The sequence below is a fragment of the Oculina patagonica genome, chromosome 4 (genome assembly GCF_052425735.1).
Source record: "Oculina patagonica isolate OP01 chromosome 4, crgOcupat, whole genome shotgun sequence".
Taxonomy (NCBI): domain Eukaryota; kingdom Metazoa; phylum Cnidaria; class Anthozoa; order Scleractinia; family Oculinidae; genus Oculina; species Oculina patagonica.
The window spans coordinates 44,134,160-44,155,005 of NC_135761.1; the positions used below are offsets into that span (position 1 = coordinate 44,134,160).

General features: G+C 37.7%; 1 protein-coding gene across 2 annotated transcripts; it reads left to right on the forward strand.

Moving 5' to 3' along the window:
• Nucleotides 1-1,368: 1,368 nt before the first annotated feature.
• LOC144652546 (recombining binding protein suppressor of hairless-like) lies at nucleotides 1,369-20,653 on the forward strand. 2 transcript variants are annotated; one of them, XM_078512595.1, is made up of 16 exons: nucleotides 1,369-1,554; nucleotides 4,373-4,517; nucleotides 11,420-11,609; nucleotides 12,095-12,229; nucleotides 12,700-12,868; nucleotides 13,566-13,637; nucleotides 13,946-13,999; nucleotides 15,301-15,349; nucleotides 15,943-16,080; nucleotides 16,754-16,866; nucleotides 17,559-17,627; nucleotides 18,030-18,101; nucleotides 18,317-18,389; nucleotides 18,676-18,758; nucleotides 19,493-19,596; nucleotides 20,166-20,653. In XM_078512595.1, exons 2-16 carry the CDS (start codon nucleotides 4,460-4,462, stop codon nucleotides 20,386-20,388), a joined length of 1,602 nt encoding a protein of 533 aa, XP_078368721.1. In that variant the 5' UTR covers nucleotides 1,369-1,554; nucleotides 4,373-4,459; the 3' UTR covers nucleotides 20,389-20,653. The 2 variants fall into 2 exon arrangements, with proteins under 2 accessions (XP_078368721.1, XP_078368720.1); XM_078512594.1 differs by lacking the exons at nucleotides 1,369-1,554; nucleotides 4,373-4,517 and adding an exon at nucleotides 8,695-9,494.
• Nucleotides 20,654-20,846: the final 193 nt, after the last annotated feature.

Sequence of the window (20,846 nt, forward strand, 5' to 3'; positions counted from 1 at the left end):
ACCCAGAAAATCGCTTATTTTTTTAATCGATATCTTATTTCTTCTTGGAATATTTAGCGGGCTTGTAACGAGAATACGGAGAATCGACAATACAGTTGAATCCCGATAACTCGAACCCTCAATAACTCGAACTCCCGCTAACTCGAACCTTTTTCGATTCCTCTTCAGGTCAATTTCTTAATAATTTTACCCTCGACAACTTGAACTCCCGATATCTCGAACCGTTTCCGATTTCCCTTGAAGGTTCGAGTTATCGGGATTCAACTGTACATTCATTACAAGATATCCTGATTAAACTCCAAATTCTCGGAACCGATATCAAAGAAGGATTCCAAGCACAATGAAAAAAGAGATTCTCAACGGAAAATTTGAATTAAACCCCCAAAAAGGACCAATCGGAACCCTAAGAGAGAGATTAACTATCCCCGAACGTCTTCTTTTATATGGGAGCATAATCTAGGTACTTCCAAGGCGAGCACCCTTCTTAGGATGGTTGCAAAGGGTTTATTTATGCGTAACGCGTGATAGAGGGCAGAAACTAGACCGTGATGCGTGGAGAAGAGAAATGTCAGTCGTGGATTTACGACACAACGAATTTTGTTAAAAATTGTGCCTGGAACTTGGTCGTTTCCCCTAAAGCCAGTTCTATAAAAACTTTGTGAAAGCGATGTTGACGGCTGGATCCCAGTGTACGCTGGGTAATTGAGACCTCGATGGAGGAATTTTACAAATGTCATTCATTGGCAAAAGAGAGAAAAAATCTGCAATTTGACGATCACGATTAAGGTTAAGGTGAAACAAGATTACAAAAAAGCTAAACAGGGTGACCAATCAGAGTTAAGCTTATTGTCTCATCTCTAAACAGGCGTGGGAACTTCACTGGTGCGTAAAGATTGCACACTAAATTATAAGCAGTATTTTTAGTGAAAGTGATACGCAGTTAACTTAAGAACAACGATTATAGAAATTAAGTTCATTTACCTTGTTTATTTAGAGTCGACAAGTTTACATTCACAGTACAAAACATACGTGTACTTCTGGTTGTTGCTTCAATCCGTTGTGAGAGTTGGCGCCTGGGTGCCCCTAAACGTTTCTGGGCGACGTCAAAGTGTAGGTGTTGTGGTTTATCTTGTAAAAAGGCCTGGAATAGAGCTAGAATTTGTTGAGTTCACAGCGGTCAAAATGCGGTGAATGAACAATGTTGTTTGACTTCCGTTGACATAGTTTGTTTGTGTTATCTATGCAGCGAGAGCTATCAAACAAGGCTGACAAATTTCACAGCCATACAATACGCTAGAGGTTCGTTCGTGCATTAAAGCATATAATTTCTTTTGTCTTGGGCACAATAGAATGGTCCTTCAGGAAGCTTTTCGAGTCCAACGCAAATATAAATAAATCGATCGTGGCGTGAGAACCGTGCTTAAATCTCACAGGAACGAGAGATAATCTGTTGATGAACTGTGGTTTTGGTCTTAAAACAAAAACTTCGCAGGGCGAGTGTAAAGCCTCTTAGAAACAATAGCCCAAAAAGTTGGTTTGCTGAGTGCATGGTTGGTAAGTTAATGTAACGTTAGCGCAATGTCGTTTATTAATTAGTTTAATCTGTAGCCTGTATTACTTCAACGTATAAATCACGTCGTATTAGGTTCAACGTAAGCGAAATTAAAATCATTCCTGAGCCACTTAACTGCGCTGAGCCTGTATTAGTTTAGCTTTGCAGTAAGTTAAATCGAAGATTAAATTTAACAAATTCGCATAGAAAAACATTGATTGCGTAGCAACTTAGTGCAAACTAAAACTCTGTATCTATTAAGTATGTGGCATGAATAGCAGTTTTGGCTATTAAATACATAGTTTTGGTATGCTAAGAACATTATTTAAGCTGTTTAGCTTTGGCTAAGACAGCAAGCATTTATACATTGTAAATAGCGCCAGCAAAAGCTTCTTGGAAGCATATCAAAGATGCATTCGAAACCTCAATCCCTTTCATACCTAGGTTATAAAGAGCTTTCGAGATTTTTTGTGACATGCTTGTGGTGTTTGTGTTTATATGTTTTTTTTTTATATTATGATGGACAATCTATGTGAATATTACAATTGGTGTGTAAATTGCAATCGTAGCGAATACATTCATGAGCGGAAACACCACCCTAACTACGGACCCTAAATTGCCCACAAATATGGTCGATCAACGAACCCTGATGAAACAGAAAGGAAGAGAAGTTTTCAGAATTAACTAGTAAAGTTCTATTTTATTTCTTTCATGGCCATTTAACTATCCGCTACAAACGCTTCTCAGCCGCCTGATGAAATATTCAAGCTTATTCTCATCCAAGGTTCTCGTTTTGTCATTTTAAGGGTTTTCGTAAACATTGAGTAAGCTTGGGGGCATTTATAATTACACCGATTAGGTTAAAACGGTCTAGTCGGTGGGTGGCGAGCCAACCTAATACGGCGCCAAGTTGCAACTTTTTCACTGGCTGTGACATTTACAAATTTCTCAGTTCTGTTCAATGTAGTTCTTCGTTATTAAAGGTAGGAAATCGATCAAAAATTGACATTCGTGGCTCAGGTCACGTCAGTTATGCAATATTTGGTGCAGACACGCTTGATAAATTGGCAACAAAAACTGATCGTGTAAAATGGTGTTTTAATCCTGATATGGTAGCAAAACTAGACTGTTCAGAGTTTGTTGTAGGAACAGTTTTCAACATTGAAAAGTCTGATAGGTGGTATCGAGCAGAGCTATACCTCTGATGTAGACAAAATTTTACTCATTCATTCTAATTGGTCAATCGAATAACCCTCTACACATTGGAAGGTTAGTAAACTGTTAGTTTGCAATGTCGTGAAAACGTCGCTGCGTTTAAATTCGTAATTGCAACCTTAAAATTGACAACCCAACATGTTTTACCACTTTCTATTGAATTTGCAGCTACAATAAAAGTTAAGGCCTTCGCTGATGCAAATTCCACCGTATGTTGTAACATTTCTTTAGATATTCGATGTCCTGTCTTGACGACTCTACAGGTAGTCAGCTTATCTTCATTTGTAGTCAAGTCATGTACTATTCGTTTTACCGTGCAGAATTAAGCTTATTAATATAACAGTACTTACTGGCACCGTTTAGATCCACTTGGGTAGCTGAAATGAAGATGTTCATGACCGTTTATAAGCTAATTTTAATCACATCAGCATCGACTTTACTCTACAATCGCACGGATCGCGGAGTTTAATATTTTAAGAAAGACGGAATTGACTAATTTTGGGGTGAAAACATCCATCAACTTTATTGGGAACAATCTGCCTTACATACCATATCCGCCACTGCAATCAATGTACTTTCGCGAACTACATTTGAAAGGATTTTCCTAATCACTTTTGTCAAAGTGACTGGCTTGTGCGACCGTATTTGCCTAGTTATCTTTACTTCAGACCGCCATTTTGGAACATTATAGGGAAGGTCACAGCTTCGTTAAAATAAACCATGCAGTAGCAAAAATGTGTCTCACTTCAACTTTCTGATGCCATTGTCGAGGTCTCAAAATTTACAATGAGGGGGCTGGGTTTGAAGTGACACTGAGTATTTCTTGTTTGATTTGAACCCAAGTTTAGGAAAAGGTCAAATAGAATAACTTTGTAAAAATGTTTTTAGACAAAGAGTCAGGCTCTTGATATAACTATTGGCGAACGACTGAGTATCTCGTTAACTGCTGAGGCTGGAGCTTTACGTCCGCCATTTTGGTGTAAAACTACAATCCAACAACATGGCATGCAGCCAAACTGAAACACTGCTTCGAAGAAAGGATTAAAGCATAGTTCTGTATGTTTTAATTCCTCATTAATTCAAGGGCTTAGTATATAATAGACAATTGATGGAGTGCAATTTGTTTATTTGTTTTTTCTAGTACTATGGAAACATGGTCCTCAGCCAAACCGTGATAAATTTCAAAGCCCCGTATTTTCAAAGCCGGCGTAATTAATTATAAGCAGTCTGGAGGCATGACATCTGCATGAACTTTGTCATTTTTGATGTTAGACATGTTAAGGTTTAAACTGAGTTCAGATTTAATTAATTAATTATAGGGTTAAATCGTGGCTAAATCGTGGCTGAGGGCTGTTTAGCAGGTCAGGGTTTAAAAATAACAACAAAAACAAACACAACAAACAAACAGTCAGTTGTTTTAATTTAGCCAGACAAAAAATTCTTCACCAATCAAGGCTTACGAAAACACTGTTATAATACCACCCGCCACACAAGAAAGTGTATTCTAGAACAAAACGATTTAGTGTTAATGTTGAGCTTTACTGCATTCCGTTAGAATATCGATCTAGCCTCTATCATATTCAACTGGTTTGTTTTCCCTGCTAGGTTGTGAACGGATGCATCATGCCTTCTTTGTCCACTTCAATGGGAGATTCCACAAGACGGAGATTTACCATAAGAGTCACAGACTGAATGGCGGATAAAAAGACTTCTTCCGTAGTCAAACGAAAACTAAACAGACATGTCTCAAGTAAGTCAGTACCGAAATTGTCGTATTTTGGAGCAACATAAATTTGATGACGCAAAACAAGAGGGTACAAAAGTTAAGGCCATTATTATCTTCACCAATCTTACTATCATCTACCCTTGTAAAACATGACTGCACTATAATCTTATAGCTGAACAGTCACGCCGTAGACTACCCTTTGTCTGACTCCTATACGTCAATCCATCTCTGTGTAGCGTTTGGCTTTCCTTGAGTCTCGATCTTGAGTCTCGATGGAAACAAAACACAACAATTTATTTTTAATATTTTCTTTTCTTTACATTGCGATAATCTCGGATCTTTATATCATGAAATTGCGAAAATTAAAGATCCTTTAATGACTTGGTTTCGAAAACATTATGGAAAACTGAGTGTTGCGACATGTCGCACTTTTTTGAAATTGCAAAATTAAGTTGTCAAAAATTTCCTGTTAATTTCCCGTAAGGGTAAATTTTTACTAAGGAAATACTGATCACTGACTGGTTAAAATTGCAAAGCTCTCTAGATGAAGAGAATCAATATTATAACATTATGTTATTTTCGACTTTTTCCAATCAATTTTGGTCATTTTCTATTATTTAGTTTCAGTTTTAAACGTTGAAATCCCACATGGTGGGTTTGAAATTATGGACGTCATTTTGTGGTGATATGACGTCACTAGACAAGTAGCCAAGGTGAAGAAACCCCAAATAAGAAAAATTAATATTAATAATTCGAAAATAAACGAGGATAGTTTTGACTGAGAAAGATTAAGATGGATTACGAAAGACAAACGTGAAAAACTGGTCATTTTTGCAAATTGCACTTTCCCTGAGGCGTATACGGTTCATGATGAAACCTCTCAAGTTATATACACCAAAAGAAACAGATAATCTTTTTATATACTTTTTTAATTTATTTTTTTGAAGATACTAGCTTGTATTAGCTAACCTAGAAATTCGAGAACAAATGAATTTTTATGTTATGTTATGTAAACCCTGAAGATTTAAATTTAACGCGACTGAACAAGTGGAATAAAAATGATCCGCTGAAAAATGTATCTTTTTGTATACATAGAAAAATCTTATAGGAGTGCTGTGCAGCTTACTTGGGTCGGGTGGCTTCATTAAGACGCATTTTCTTCTTTTAGTCTGGAAGTTTTTGAATTTAATTTGTGATAACTGCACGACAAATCTGAACAGTGCACGTTAAAAAGGTGTTAACATTGTTCAAACGAGGCCGGCAAACCTGTTTCGATAAACGATTCTGACCGTGTTGCATTAATCAGGTAAAAGTTCTCCCTGTAAATTGTATCTTTACGGTAGGAACGTTTAGATTAGAGTACGAGTGAGACAGCAAAAAAAAAAGAAGATATTTATAGCCGGAGTTTGATTTCCATCCGTAGATTAGGTTATATCTTCCTTTAGATGTTCAAAGATATATATTTTTTTTTTCACGGGATAAGTTGTCAGTACCACTTATTTCAGAACATTTTACACCAAACTTTTACGAAATCCCCGTGACGTAGCTCAGTCCTTTAAACCAGCGTCTAGACTGAGGTGGAGATGCACGTTCACGATTCATGTAGTATTGTTACTATTCATGTAGTATTAGAGTGCTTCAATTCAAGGCGTTATATGAGGGTTCACGACCTACACTTTAATTGTTATAGTTTCCGGGTGTTTTTATATAATACTTGAACTACCACAGTTTTCTATTTCCATTTCTACTTTTGGTTGTCTGTACATCACCAGTTTATCGTCCCAGTGACACGGCACTCAAACTGACTGTTTTGTGGGTTTTATATTGAAACGTGGGGTTGTAAATTACTATGAAAGACGACATTGGTAATCTTAATATGCCATTGTTTTAGTCAAATAACACACAGTTTTGCGATCAGCAATTGGTTTGGGCTTAAAGGTATCCCTAAGTAGTTTGTGTAGCTTCGTCCGTGTAAAAGAAGCCCTAAAAATGACTGTTCACTCGTTGACGGACGTCGTTTAAAACTAACGGAAGTCGTCTTTGAAACAAGTGCTACTCAAAGCGACTTACGTCTTAAAATCAAAATAGTGTATTAAATCGTGTTGAAATAGTGAACGATAACTCAGCCAATCGGATTGTAGTATTTGCGTTTGAATTTTATTTCTAATATTATTCTATTGAAGTTTACGTAGAATTGATGGGAGGGTGTGATGGCAGTCCATTCCAAAGAACATCCCTGGAGTAGCCAAAACGGCGTTTAAGATAATTAGTTCTTGGTTTAGGTACTTGCAGGATGTTCTCAGAGTTACAGACACTGTAGAAAAATCACGAGCGGAAAACAGATCTTGCATGTATGGGGGCGTTAACAGATACGATAGATAGGTAACTTTGGTTTGGTGGATCTTTCCAGCACTTTATATTTAAATTTAACTCTCCCACACCGTGAGAATTTTCGAAGCGTTACAAAATTATCTAGACCCAGGACTGAATTAGTTCGTGTGCCTTGGAGTTATTCGCATTGTTCAACCTAATACATACAATGGTGTTGATTTTTTAATCGGGCTTTTATTTTTTGCTTAGGCTTCTCTCGTCGCGTTTGAAAATGGGGGAAGATCAATAAATCCAACTTTTTCATTCTTTAGTTACGGCTTCCGTAAATTCCGTAAGGCGTTAGAATTCCACCCTTTATTTTGTGTGGTCAGTGGTTTTACCCATTTTCTCGATCTTTTTCCTGCCGCCGAATATGCACGGTTTTTTTTTTTCGCGCTTTCAAATATGACACAATTGTCCAAGTATTTACAAGATTTTAATTATAGATTCTAGTTTCTTTTTGCGTTATTTCTTACTTAGAAACACGATCTTCCTTTAATCTGCTGTCTTTTAGTCGTATTATCTAAAACAAGGGATGATATTTGCTTTCAAAACTGTCAGTATTCATTAAATCAGAACGGTGAAGGTCGTAAGTAAATAATCATTTTAAACCTACGAGAAAGCATCACTTAAAGTCAATGGATATTTTTCTCGGCCGCATGGCAAGTAATAAAGATTAATGAATTTGTAAAACATAGCCTTAAATGAGCAGAGAGCATTGTTTAAAATGCGAAACAAATTTACCACTGTTGCGTAAAACCGGACAGATATTACGTTTTTAACCATGCATGACGAAAGCAGAAAAGTGATGTAAAAAAAAATCGATGAAGCTTAAAATAGCAATAGCGAAAGTACTTGACACTCCTGAATAAAAATGGTAATATTTTTTTTTGTAAGACGATTGCCGAAAAAAAATATTAAACGAAATTTCACAATTGATCGACCGTTACCGAGTTACCGAGTAACTCAACGCGAAGAAAAAGGCACGGGTCATTTTTTTTTGTAAGAATTTCTTTCTACAAGAAATAATTTAAAGCTCTTTCTTTTCTTAATCAGTATTGCTTCATCCATTTTCTTTTATAGTCATTGATCAGCAAAAGTTCAATATTAGGGCGCCGCAAAATTTATTGGACCTCGTGAAATGATATTTTCTATTGTTGATCGATTGTTACGCGGTTTAAACGGACGTTCGGGTGAACAATGACCTTGTAAATATAGCTGACAAGCTGAGAAAACGGTAGAAAAATACTCTTTAAATGCATTTATGTGGCCTTCGAAAAATCCAGGCAAGCTGGACAGCTGAAATTTGAGCTTTTGAGCGCGGCTAATTAATAACGCGTAAAGTTTAAGTTTGTTGTTTGATGATATTTTGCGGTAAGTTTTCTACAAGTGCGATGCGTCACTTTACAAACCGAAACAGCGTGTCAGAAAAATATCAAAACTCCGTCGCTTCGAGGGCAAGATCGACGTTATTTAAACACACATTTCGAAGTTTGTACTCATCGACAGTTCTCTTTCAACACAAAATGAAGTTTCTTTGTGTTCCCGTGAGAAACTTTGCTTGTGAAACAGCTGAGCGAAAGCAAAGATTTTCATCTATTAGCTGGCTGCATTGTACCTCGGCCAATCGGGTGAACTGTTCGCTCTTGAGCGCACAAAAGGCCCACATGTTAGCGAAGATTGATGAATATGGACATTCCCTGTGGGCCGAGTTGATTCGGTGGCCGGTCGCGTGCACTCTTTGTTCTAGAGCCGCTATTTGTAAATAATGTCCATATATGGAGTGGGTTAATTTTCTCACGAGCCTTGAATTGCCACAAAAGTTCCCACGCTCATCTGAAGTCATCATCGACTGACTTCCACTTCACATTGTTGTTAATGTATTGTTCGCCAATGCAACTCTTCCGTGGATAGCGGGTTTCCTTCGTTGCACGTAAACACAGAGATTTTGTTCCAGCCAGGCTGAGCGGCCATTAGCGGAGCTGTTGGATTTCGGGGGCCATCTTATTTCGCTGGCGCGATCGATTCGCATGAAGATATACAAAACTATCGTGATACAAGAGTTTGAGCATAAAACACGTTGTCTGGTTGGATCAATGGAGTGTTGAACTTCAAATTCGACAGTTTTGAGTTTGGAGAAAACGCCTGCTCTTCGAAGGCTTGAAATTCTGCCACACTCCATATTAAACTGAACGATATCATTTTGGACGGTACGTCTGTGGAGCTATCGTAGTTGAATATTATGCCCCCTACAGCTTTCTTGATGCAAGATTTCCGGACATTTTCTCTGTTTTAACTGGTTTCTCAAAAGGATTCTTACTTCGCTGCGAGCAAGACTCTTGTAAAAAGAACGACGCTTTCGCAAAATGTCCGACTCACAAGGCCAAAGACCGATTTTTTCAAACGACGGACCTGCTCGTGACGGGAGCACACTTTACAATCACGGATTAATAACGAGGGATATCGGGCATCGATATACAAATGTAAAACGTCCTCGTATCGACAGCGGAAGCTTTAGTTCATCAGAGGTCTTCTCATCGGGTGGAATCGTCCAGCAAGCGGTATTTCATTCCCCGATTACGTCCACCATCGCCGCGAGCCTTCCGACTCAATCTGAAAGCACATTCTCGAGTAAGTGTCGTTTTTGGTTTCTTTTCATTGATCAGGGCTTAAATAAGCTTATATAATTTCCCCTGAATATTACGTAGATTGTAAGATGTTAACCAATCTTTCTTTGTTTAAATATTTATCAGTCGAGTCGGTGATTGCAGAATGTTTCGTTGCTGGGTCAACTTCCTCCGACACATAAGCTTACATTTCCTGTGCTTCGCCATTTTAGACGACGGAACATATTTGTATGTAACGAGGTTTTGTACAATTTCGGAAATGAGGTCAACGCGACGGACATTTAATTCCCCTTGGGCGAAGATTTCATTGCCTTTTGATTCAATTTGAGCTGTCATTCAGCTTTTTTTCGTCTAATATGAAACTCGTTTCAAAAAGCAAGACGGTAAACTGCCCCCCAAAAATTATACCTCTAAAAATGCTGAAAAATGCCATTGTTAAATTTTAACCCGGCCGGCGAAATGATCAATTTGTGTTGTTTTAATTTGCTCAGGAATTAACCTAAGCTGGCAATAAAACTACAACGCTGATTTGAAATAAAATATACAATAATGAAAGATTTCCGTATGGCGCCATATTTATTTTCTATACACACAACTATTTCTTTTTATACTGCAGTGTGTTGTATCTTTCACACATGAACGGCAATGATAATTATGAGTTACACGGAAATCTGTAATCTCAGTCCTGATTTTAAATATAAGGGCTCTGACGATCATTAAAAAATTATTTTGCACACAAGACATTTTATATGTATACTGTATATAACCTTGTTTAATGGTGATGTTTATTTTTGTGCTATTAAGAAAACTCACAAATTGAAACAATGCCTTCTGTATGACAGTTCAGAATATTTTTAATTTTAGCTTTACTTGCAGCTCTGCATATAAAAATGTAAGACTTCTAGTCTGCTGGTAAGTGTGTACATCTACTCTGAAAGTGTAACATAGATTTTTACTTTAAGATCTTGTGTCAATATACAAATTCTTGTTACTATTAATTCCCTGTGCATTTCTTATAATAAGAGTTGAGAGAATTTGATAATTGTATCACACTTCAAATTCTGATGACAACTTACAAATCCTCTTTGCTGGTCTTTATACATACCATATAATACAACAAAGTTTGAGAATTTTTTATGAAGACAGTTTGCTCCTTGGTAAGCACTTTATAATTCTCATGTCCTTTTCTTTGTTATATGTCTTTTGATGTTACAAGTACAGGGTAGATTTTTAAGATCCGCGACACACTAGGCGATTTTATTCACTGATCAAAGAAAATTTGATTGTTGTGGACACTGCTTGTTGCGGACACACTTGGCGATTTCTCTCGATGTGGCACTTCTGCCTTGTTTCCAGACTCCATCGAGTGGCATTTAAAAAATTGCGCAAAACAATGTTAGCAAACAAAATGCTGACTTAGCAGAAATATCTGCTAGCTGCTGCCATAATTTTGCAACTACTGTGAGACACTCCAGACTACTTGCCATTTCTTTATAGGCAGCATCTTTCTTCAGGCGATGACTGCATTCGCTTGACATACCTGATCGGTACACAATTTTGCTGGTCTTAAATTTCACGATTGAACACACTTAAACACACACTGAATTAAATTAACAATGAAAACATGTTTAGGATGTCCTGCATCGATCTTCAGTAACAAACAACAGTGGAAGATTGAAGCAGGACATCCGAAACATGTTTGTTAATTTTAATCTGTGTGTTTATCTTGAAGATAAATAAATAAATAAATCAACTTTGTTTAACGAGGGTTGCACATAACAGTCTTTCGACTGACAAACCTGTGGCCCTCGGATTCCCGATCGAATTGGAATTTAGAGGTGTTGGAAGATATGACATTGACATCTTTAGCATGGAGTTGAATGTATTAACTGTAACAAGCTGACATCTCTAAACCAATTTCATCATTAGGACGAGGACCTTACCATAGGGTGGCTGGTGGGTATACGTCAACACCCAAGCATGGACACGAAGGAGTCAGAGTTGCTGTAGAACCCCGCAGTTTGGCTGTACAGCTAGCAGCAAGCCACCCTAGCCCCCCGACGACACCATCCCCTCCCCCAGAGGATGACGAAGATAAAGAGGACTTTCGCAATGATCCGTAAGTGTTTTTAAACCTTTTATAGGCAACAAGTCAAGTGTGGCTAATGGCTGTTATTATAAAAAAATTGATAATGCCTTCATTTGTGCCCAGTGTGGCCCATCAGGCTGGAGCTTATTCCAGTTTCTCAAAGCATTACGCTACATGTGCTAGAAGTGTTCCTACTTCCCTCTTAATGGGATGCTAGTCCATAGTTCAAACTAAGAAGGGTAAATGTTACCACCAGCATTAAATTTGCTAGCACTCGTTTCTATATTCGGCACTATGAGTGTTACCGGTAAGTGTCTTGCCTACAGTAAGAACACAACGTCCTATCTCGGCCTGGGCCACTCAATCTGGAGTCCAGCGCCCTAACCATTAGGGCACTATACCTCCCACATATTATTAGTTGAAGTGGAAAAGTTGAACTAAAGTGAAAGATCAAGTTTTTACTCTTGCAAGTCATATACATATGAGTTTTTGTGACATCTTCTCTTCATCTGCAGTGGCTCGACTCATCCAAGACTGTCAAAAGGAGCCATGAACAAATATCTGAAAGATGTTGTACCAAGGGATGGTCAGCAAACAGTTATTATATTCCATGCGAAGGTGGCACAAAAATCCTACGGCAATGAGAAAAGGTAAAACAATGTAACTATGTATGTCAGTGTGTACAGTAGATGCAACATCTTGCAAGGTTTTGGTCAGAGTAGATTTTTACTGTGGCTATAACTCAAAGGAATTCAATATTTTGAAAATATTCATAATAGGGTTATATGTGACCCATGTAATGCAGACAAGTACATGTATAACTTTTTACAACTAATGTGCCACAGTGACCAAGTCAAGTGCACCTCTTGTAAGCCATTGTCCATCGACCCACTCTCCAGCCACCACTGGCATTTTCATTACCGTAATATTTGCACGTCTCCAGATCTGATGTTTATGTGATCTTTCAATTGTCCAGCATTTTTGTTAAGTAACTCAAGCAGTATCAAACCACATAATTATTAATAGGCCTGGATCTGTTAATCTGGGGTAGAATGCAACACCCTTATTATTAGCCCATCACACCTTGAAGTCAATAAGTTGGTGTTATTTGCTGTTACAGGTTTTTTTGTCCTCCTCCCTGTGTTTATCTTGTCGGAGAGGGTTGGCAGTATCGGCAGGCGATGATGCCTCAAGCACCAGAGGAAGATGTAATGCATCAGCCAGTGGCGTTTATTGGAATTGGAAGCAAGAATGAACAAGAAATGCAGCAACTTATAATCGAAGATAAGGTTAGAAGTTATCCATACATGTACATGCCTACATGATGGCATTAAAAAAAAATAAATTTGCCCTCAAGTTTGGCCCAGTATTTTATTTGCGTAGAAAGAAAATACCTTACAATTTTGACATTGTAATATTCATGCAAAATGTTTTTTTTTTCGCTGCACTGTGCTCATACACAAGAAATGATAGTATTACAGTTGAATGTTTCCTAAGCAGACACCTGAAGTTATTACGTTATAGTTTATGGGATGGGAAACATTCAGTTAACATTGTAACCATGACAACCCTGGAGCGGCAACCACTAGACACCATCACACTGAGAGAAAAACTCAGTGGAGGGCAAAACTACATGCAAATACTTACCGATACTTACCTATGGGAAAGGGGGGGGGGGGGGGTGGAGGCGAATTGGCAGTACGTGATCAAAAAGCAGTGCATGTAAAATGGCTTATCACCTCCACGGGAGAGCTTTCAATTAACCGAAGCCCCTGATAAAAACCCTGATGGAGACAGCCTTAAGTTTAGGAGAGCAATCTCTGGTCATCAAATGCATGCATTGTCATGTGTTAGCCTTGCCTAAATTTCAGTTAGGAGAACTTTCATGCACTCACACAACTAAGAGAAATCTCATGCACTCATTTTGCAAAAGCTATGTTTGATGAAAGTGTGATAATAAGACGTGTACATGTATGTTTGTTTTAGGGATATGGCGCAGCCAAAACATTGTATATATCAGATTCAGACAAAAGAAAACACTTTGAATTATCACTAAAGGTAAGTACAAGTTCAAACAGGATGGGAATCTGCTTTATTTTGTTTTAATTAGCCTAGCTTTCTAATGGCAGATACATGTACTTTCCATGACTAGGGATTGACTGCATTTACATGTATATGTCAAGTATTATTTTTATTTCAATTCTTGGAATTTGCTGTTTGATCAAGAAGATAACTCCCTTGTCATTACTTATAACCTGTTGATGTGAAAGTCTACTTGTTGCAAAAACACAATTCAAAACCCAAGTTACAATGTTACACGGTTTGAAGAGTTGTAAGTTGATTGCTGGTTTTGTTCTTTGATTCAGTTATTATATCCTAATGGAGACCATGTTGGTACATTCAATTCAAAAAGAATAAAGGTATGACCTATATGCAATCTTGCCTTTTGTGTTTTTGTATTTGTTGAAAAAAAAGAAATTCAACTATTAAAGTGCCTATGAAGTAAAAAATAATTGCTGTTTATTTTAAAGGCTTTTCAAAGTAAAGAAGAATGGCGTTTTCCTTTTTGCAATATCTTTTTTTGTTTTAGAGATATTTACGTTTTTATATTATGCAAATGAGCGAAGTGATGACGTCATTAATTGTTCCACAAAAAGATGAAGCATTGAATCAAGAATATCTCTTGGAATATTTGAGCTGAGTTCTTTAAACTTGGCACGATAAATGTACACCACAAAAGACATAAAATGACACCTGTCGTGCCGTTGCCATGGCAACAGTTTTGTTGCAAATACCTATTTTAATTAATACTGATATCCCCAGTTTTTGCTTTATCAAAGATGATCCACACCCAACAAGCTAACGAGGAGAGTTAGGGTAATAGGGCATTATGTGTGTTCCAAGCTGGACCCTCTGTCCCAATTTAAAGGGTTGCAAATTGAGATATTTGGTTTATGTCAGAAAGAGCCTGGAACCAAGAGTGTTGCCATGGTTACGTCATAGTATGAGCCATCTTGCACCTTTAAGAAAGGTCACTACTGATGCCAAGTTTCAGAAATATCACCTTTATATTTTTAGAGATATCCTTGATTTTGGCGATCTATCTTTTAGTGGAGCAATTTATGACGTCATCACTTTCCTCATTTGCATAACACAAAAACGTGAATATCTCCTAAACGAAAGAAGATATTTCAAAACGGTAAACGCCATTCTTCTTTATTTGTAAAAGTCTTTCAAATGAGCATTAATTAATTTTTACTTCATAGGCACTTTAAGGTAATTAGATTATGCACAGAAATGAAGATCACAGGGGTGGTGTACATGTGTAATATTCACGTAACATTGTGTCTTAATTTGGAAGCCTAAAACTAAAAACAAGAGCTCCATTGTTATTTATTTCGCTTTTGATTTTACTCTGAAGTTATGCAATGAAACCATTTTCAAGGTAAAGAATGTTTTTATTTACGTTGGATTGCCAAACTTTCTTTAGGTAGGTGCATGCTAAATCAAAATGCACCAAGCAGAGCCCCCATAGCTTTAATTTGTCACAAAGAAAAAAATAACATATACACTGTATGTTTGTGGGCAGTATAATGTGTAGTTGCTGTCACATCTGAGGAGCAATTGCAAGGGAATTTGTATACATGTACGTTGTATGCTTTTGCATGTACAACTGTACATGTACGGTTACTCTAAATCTCTACTTTTTACATTTTTTCAGGTTATTTCAAAACCTTCCAAGAAAAAGCAGTCTTTAAAGAATGCAGATTGTAAGTGTATGTGTGACTTGTAAAAATATGAAACTCATCTGTGTATTTCTCTGAGCTTTACCAACCCTTTATCCCAAACAGAATTTTTTTTGAATAACAAATTAAATAAACACTCTGATCATTCACAAAAGACAAAAACAAACCAGTGAACCAAAATTCAAAGGAAATACATGTCTACAACCAGTATTAAGTATGCCATGGGAAAACATGTGCGAGTGAGTCACAATTGATTTTGGTTTTACTTCTGATTGGCTGAGAAAGTGATGTGACTGTTTTCAACCAACCACTTACATGCATAGGAATGCAAAAACAACTGCAAATTACTTTAAACACTCAAGTGAAAACCGCTCTCATGGGAAAATTTGTTTTAAAAAAACTGCTAATTTAGTAATACAGTATACGCTGTATATGCAAATGTACGGAACAAGATTAAAATCTGCGCGGGTTGGAGGACTGTCTTTGTTGGCAAGTTTGTTTGATGACAAGGAATTTCTTTTTTCTACTCCACCTTCTCTTCTTGCCTCCTACTTGATTTATTTCTTCCTGCATTCCTCCTCTTCATATATTAACACAGTAAGCAATTTTTTTTACAGTATGTATCCAGTCTGGGTCCACAGTCGCTCTCTTCAATAGGCTAAGATCCCAAACTGTCAGCACTCGTTATCTTCATGTCGAAAATGGTACATTCCATGCAAGCAGCCAGCAGTGGGGAGCGTTCACTATACATCTGTGTAAGTACATGAAGTCAAGGCTTACCCATGAACCCCTTAGCCAATCAGAATGCCCATTGAACATTTTGCAGTATATTATGGGTTGTATAATATATATGGGTTGTACATATATTAGAATCCTTATTAAGGAAAATGAAAATAATTGGTTCGAGAAATGTGGAGTTTAAGAAATTGGGAGCAGACTTAACAGTGTTTGACTGAGTGAAGGAAATCCAAGGGAAATGACTTCCGCTGGAGAGGAGCGCAAAAAATCGGGATTCCCTTAGGACTACATTTTAATATTGAGATATGAAAGTTTACAAGTCTTAACCAAATATTATTTTTACCCCAAAAATGTTTTCTGACCTACATGACTGTGTACATTTACACTGGAAATGACTTACTCAGACTCAGTTGAAAATGTTAATTGCTGTTTTTTTTTTTTTTTTTTTTTTTTTTTTGGGGGGGGGGGGGGGCAAATTATGTGTTTTCTCATTATCAGTTTCAGCGTTGTTAACGCATAATTATCTTTTAACAAGCAAAAATGTTTTAAATTGCATGAAGAAGTTAGGTATTTGAACTGCTGGTTGGAAATAAGCTCTTTAAGTCTTGCACTTGCAAGTTCCTAAAGACTCTAGCTAATATAACAATACGGCTTTGTAATGTAAGTTGTGTTTCCATTGATTGTTTTCAGTACATGATGATGAATCTGAGAGTGAAGAGTTTTCTGTCAGGGAAGGTTATGTCCATTATGGCTCAACAGTCAAGCTGGTTTGCTCCGTTACAAAGATGGCTTTACCCAGACTGGTATGCTGTGTTCTCTTGTCCATAAACAAATAACCTTACATGTATATGTAGAAAGTAGAAAGACACCCAAGGAGTGCTAATATGCATTGTACCAACAAGGAATACAGAAAATGAACGTGAAAAAAGTATGCTTAATCTTTCTAGTCAGTGTTTACTATACCATATAGGCATAACATGCTGCTTGTACCAATAATCCCCCCCCCCCCCCCCCCCCGCCTACTTAAGACCTCAAAGAACATTATACTGCAAATAGAAAATGGCAACGGGTAAGTCTGTAAGTAGAGTGCAGGTCGGTACAAGTCCGTTTAATCAGAGAGGTTTACCCAATAAATAATAAATAATAAATAAAGACTTTATTTAAAATGAGGGTAACACTAAATAGAAAGTAACAAACTGTGGCCTCCCTAAAAATTAATTAGATTATTATAAAAATATATTAATTGAAAATTGAATAGAAATGAATAATAGTAAAAGATATATGAAAATAAAAAATTAAAAATATAAAAAATATAAATTTTGGTTTGAGGGGGGGGAAGGCCGAGTTTTTTATATCAAGTGGTCATAAGAGCCGATAATTTCTTTATTGGCATCTCATCCCCGACACAGCACACGTGAACATGCAGCCTCGCACCGTATAAAATTATTACAGTGCACGTGTAACAACTAATGCAGTAAATTTATTGCTTTTGAAGGTAATACGTAAAGTTGATAAACAGACGGCTTTGTTAGATGCCGACGACCCAGTATCACAACTTCATAAGGTAATAACTACAGGCTTCTGTGTAATGTGACTCGTGAAAAATGTAAATTAGTAGCATCAACTAGGTCATCGTAAATACTGTTGCACCATTCCTATTTCTTGATAATGCAGCTTTCACGTTTTCTAGCACAACAATATAAAATAGTACCACATGAAAGTGATATTGCTTGTAAGCTCTTATTTGAATGGTCACACTACTCTACGGTTTTATCCACAGTCGTGAAAGTTAAAATCAACTGGCATGATTAGAGAGTTTTAATTGAGTGTGTAAAACCAAAACAAAGTATTTTTCTGGCATATAAGTGCCATAAGAAATTTTTGGACAAGGGGGGGAAGGGCGGGTTTTTTTTTTAGGGGGTAAAAAAAAAAAAAAAAGTACTTACCACCTGATTAATCACCACAGGTCGCATTTTATATGAAAGAAACAGAACGAATGTACCTTTGTTTATCTCAGGAGAGAATAATACAATTTCAGGTAAGTCAAAGAAACTTTTGTTGTACAGGTAGTACATGTATTTCACTTTCCAATGTCGTACATTGCTATCGTGCTATCGTTAGCTTATACTGCTTTAACTGTAGTTGTTGCAACATCGAAACATTTTTTAGGTGCCCAGTTGACCATTACTAGGTTAACAACTATCTTTGCTTAACAATGACCTCTCTCTTTTCTGCATGGTTTTCTGTCTGCAGGCTACACCGTGCCCGAAAGAGCAAAACAAAGAAATGATTAACGATGGAGCTTCTTGGACAATTATAAGTACAGGTTGGTGATTACAGTGCAACCTCTTTTATGCTGATGCAATAGTGTAGAACCTTTATGAGATAAAATCCAATCTACACGTAGCGTGCAAACGACAGCCTTATCTCTCTCGCATGATCATTTTATGAAGTTACTTGTATACAAGATTGAGTGACATTCGTATCGCGATTGAGTGATAGCTAATTTTTTCGCTAAGTGGTTCAACAGTCGCGTTGATAGCCTGTGTGAAACTCGCTCCTATGGCGCGTCTTTAATTGACCGCAATACTGATTTTTTTCTTCTTTTTCAGATAAATCAGAATACAGCTTTTACGAGGGTAATGGCCCGGTGAGGTCACCCATCACTCCTGTTCCAATAGTCAATAATTTACAGGTAATAGAAACGGACATTATACATGTCACGCGCATTATACAACATGCGTCACGTGCAGTACGAGCCCTTTTGAAGCACGTTACGTGTACACGTCACATATATTTGATATCAACACACTGTATTCGTCACGTTAAAACTGAACTACGGGCAACGTTTTAAAGGCCCAAACAACATGATTTTTTATTGTTTCCCAAAGAAAAGAATTTGGTTTTTTGAGAACCGCAGTGTTCAATGTTGGAGGTACACAGCTGGCGTTGTGCGATACTTAGCTTTGAAAAGCCTTCATCTTTTCTTCTTTTACTCTGAAAAATAGGTAACACACTGACATTAAACCAATACCGTAAAATTCCGGTTATAAGCCCCCCGCTTATAAGCCCTCTCGGTTATAGGCCCATCTACTACCTGGAAACCCAAAAATATATCCGATTATAAGCACCCCCCCCCCCCCCTCTGCCTGACGACCGTACTGAACAAGGCTTAATGTTACTTTATTATGCGTTTTAAACTTAAAAACGTATTTCAATCAACACTCTTGTGGCTCGTTTCGAAACGTTTTTTTATTTCGCTTATAAGCCCTCCCGGATATAAGCCCCTCCATTTATTAGCCCACCTAAACCCCTTACGAAGTTGTATAAGCCCAGGGCTTATAACCGGAATTTTACGGTATCCCAGGAAAAATACCAGCAAATATCGTTCACAGCCCGATTATTTAAAGTGTTTTTTATCCTCCTTAGTTGAATGGTGGTGGGGATGTTGCCATGTTGGAACTTACAGGAGAACATTTCACAGCCAATTTAAAGGTTTGGTTTGGAGACGTGGAGGCAGAAACCATGTACAGGCAAGTGAGAATTCATGCAGGAAGCTTCTTTCTGGATTGTCTAGTTTGCTGACACTATGATGTATCGATAAGAAAGTAACTACATGTCGCTTAGAAGGTTGCTATTTCTACCTTATATGACTGCGTGGTTGGCTGGCTGGCTCCAGCACTGACTGACTGACTGACTGACTGACTGACTGACTGACTGACTGACTGACTGACTGACTGACTGACTGACTGACAGACAGACAGACAGACAGACAGACAGACAGACAGACAGAGAGACAGACAGACAGACAGACAGACAGACAGACAGACAGACAGACAGAGAGAGACAGACAGACAGACAGACAGAGCATTGCATGTTAACATGGCATGACGCATAACATGACTGGATAGACAACTCATAATATGACATGTCATTACATGGATAGACATCGTGACATGACATGACAAGACATGTCGTGAATGACTAACGCGAGATTACCTTACGTGACATAAGTTGTGCAAAGTTCTTAAAGCCAACTTGAGAGGTTTCAACCTACAATTCTCCACTAAGGGCATTTTCTTTGTACTCTTTGTTAAAACAGATGCGGCGAGAGCCTCTTATGTGTAGTCCCAGACATATCGGCTATCCGTGGCGGTTGGCGGTTTGTTCGTCAGCCAACTGAAGTGGCAGTTAGCCTTGTTCGATCGGATGGAGTTATTTATCCTACAGGCCTTACGTTCACTTACACGCCAGAGCCAGTGGAAAGACCTTCATCATCTATATCAGAGACTGTGCTGAGTGCGAACCGACATTTAGAAACATAGAACAAAGAGGAACTTTATTTTTCATCGAGATATACTATTCACGTGTACTATATATATTATACGATATACGATACTCCATCTTGGAGTCGACGATTGACTCTAGAAACTATCACGCGAGCAGACAGCAATCATACACACCAAACTGCTATAGAATTTTCTTTTATTGGAAAGTTCAAAAGGATTTCTGTTTATTCAGTTTTACTTGTAAATTACGATGCCTCCAAAGCGCAACTTCTCGTAAGGAGGGACCATTCTATTTTAGAGTTGGGGGCGCGGGGAGGGGGGGGGGGGGGGGGTGGCAATTTAAAAAAAAATTCACGTTCAAGAAAAGTAGGAAGGTAAAAATCCTGCACAAGTAAGCACGGGAAAAACTAGCCAAAAACATGGTTGGTGCAAAAATGTTGGTAAAAAAGAAAAGAATTCTTGCAACTGAATACTAATGCTGACCCCCACCTCCC

Bases quoted from the DNA above. Each gene is read 5' to 3' on its own strand.
- LOC144652546 (XM_078512594.1), top strand. From the start codon at position 9,230: ATGTCCGACTCACAAGGCCAAAGACCGATTTTTTCAAACGACGGACCT. The intron at 16,081-16,753 runs GTAAGTACATGA...GATTGTTTTCAG, and splicing joins AGCGTTCACTATACATCTGT to TACATGATGATGAATCTGAG. The intron at 17,628-18,029 runs GTAATAACTACA...TAATCACCACAG, and splicing joins CAGTATCACAACTTCATAAG to GTCGCATTTTATATGAAAGA.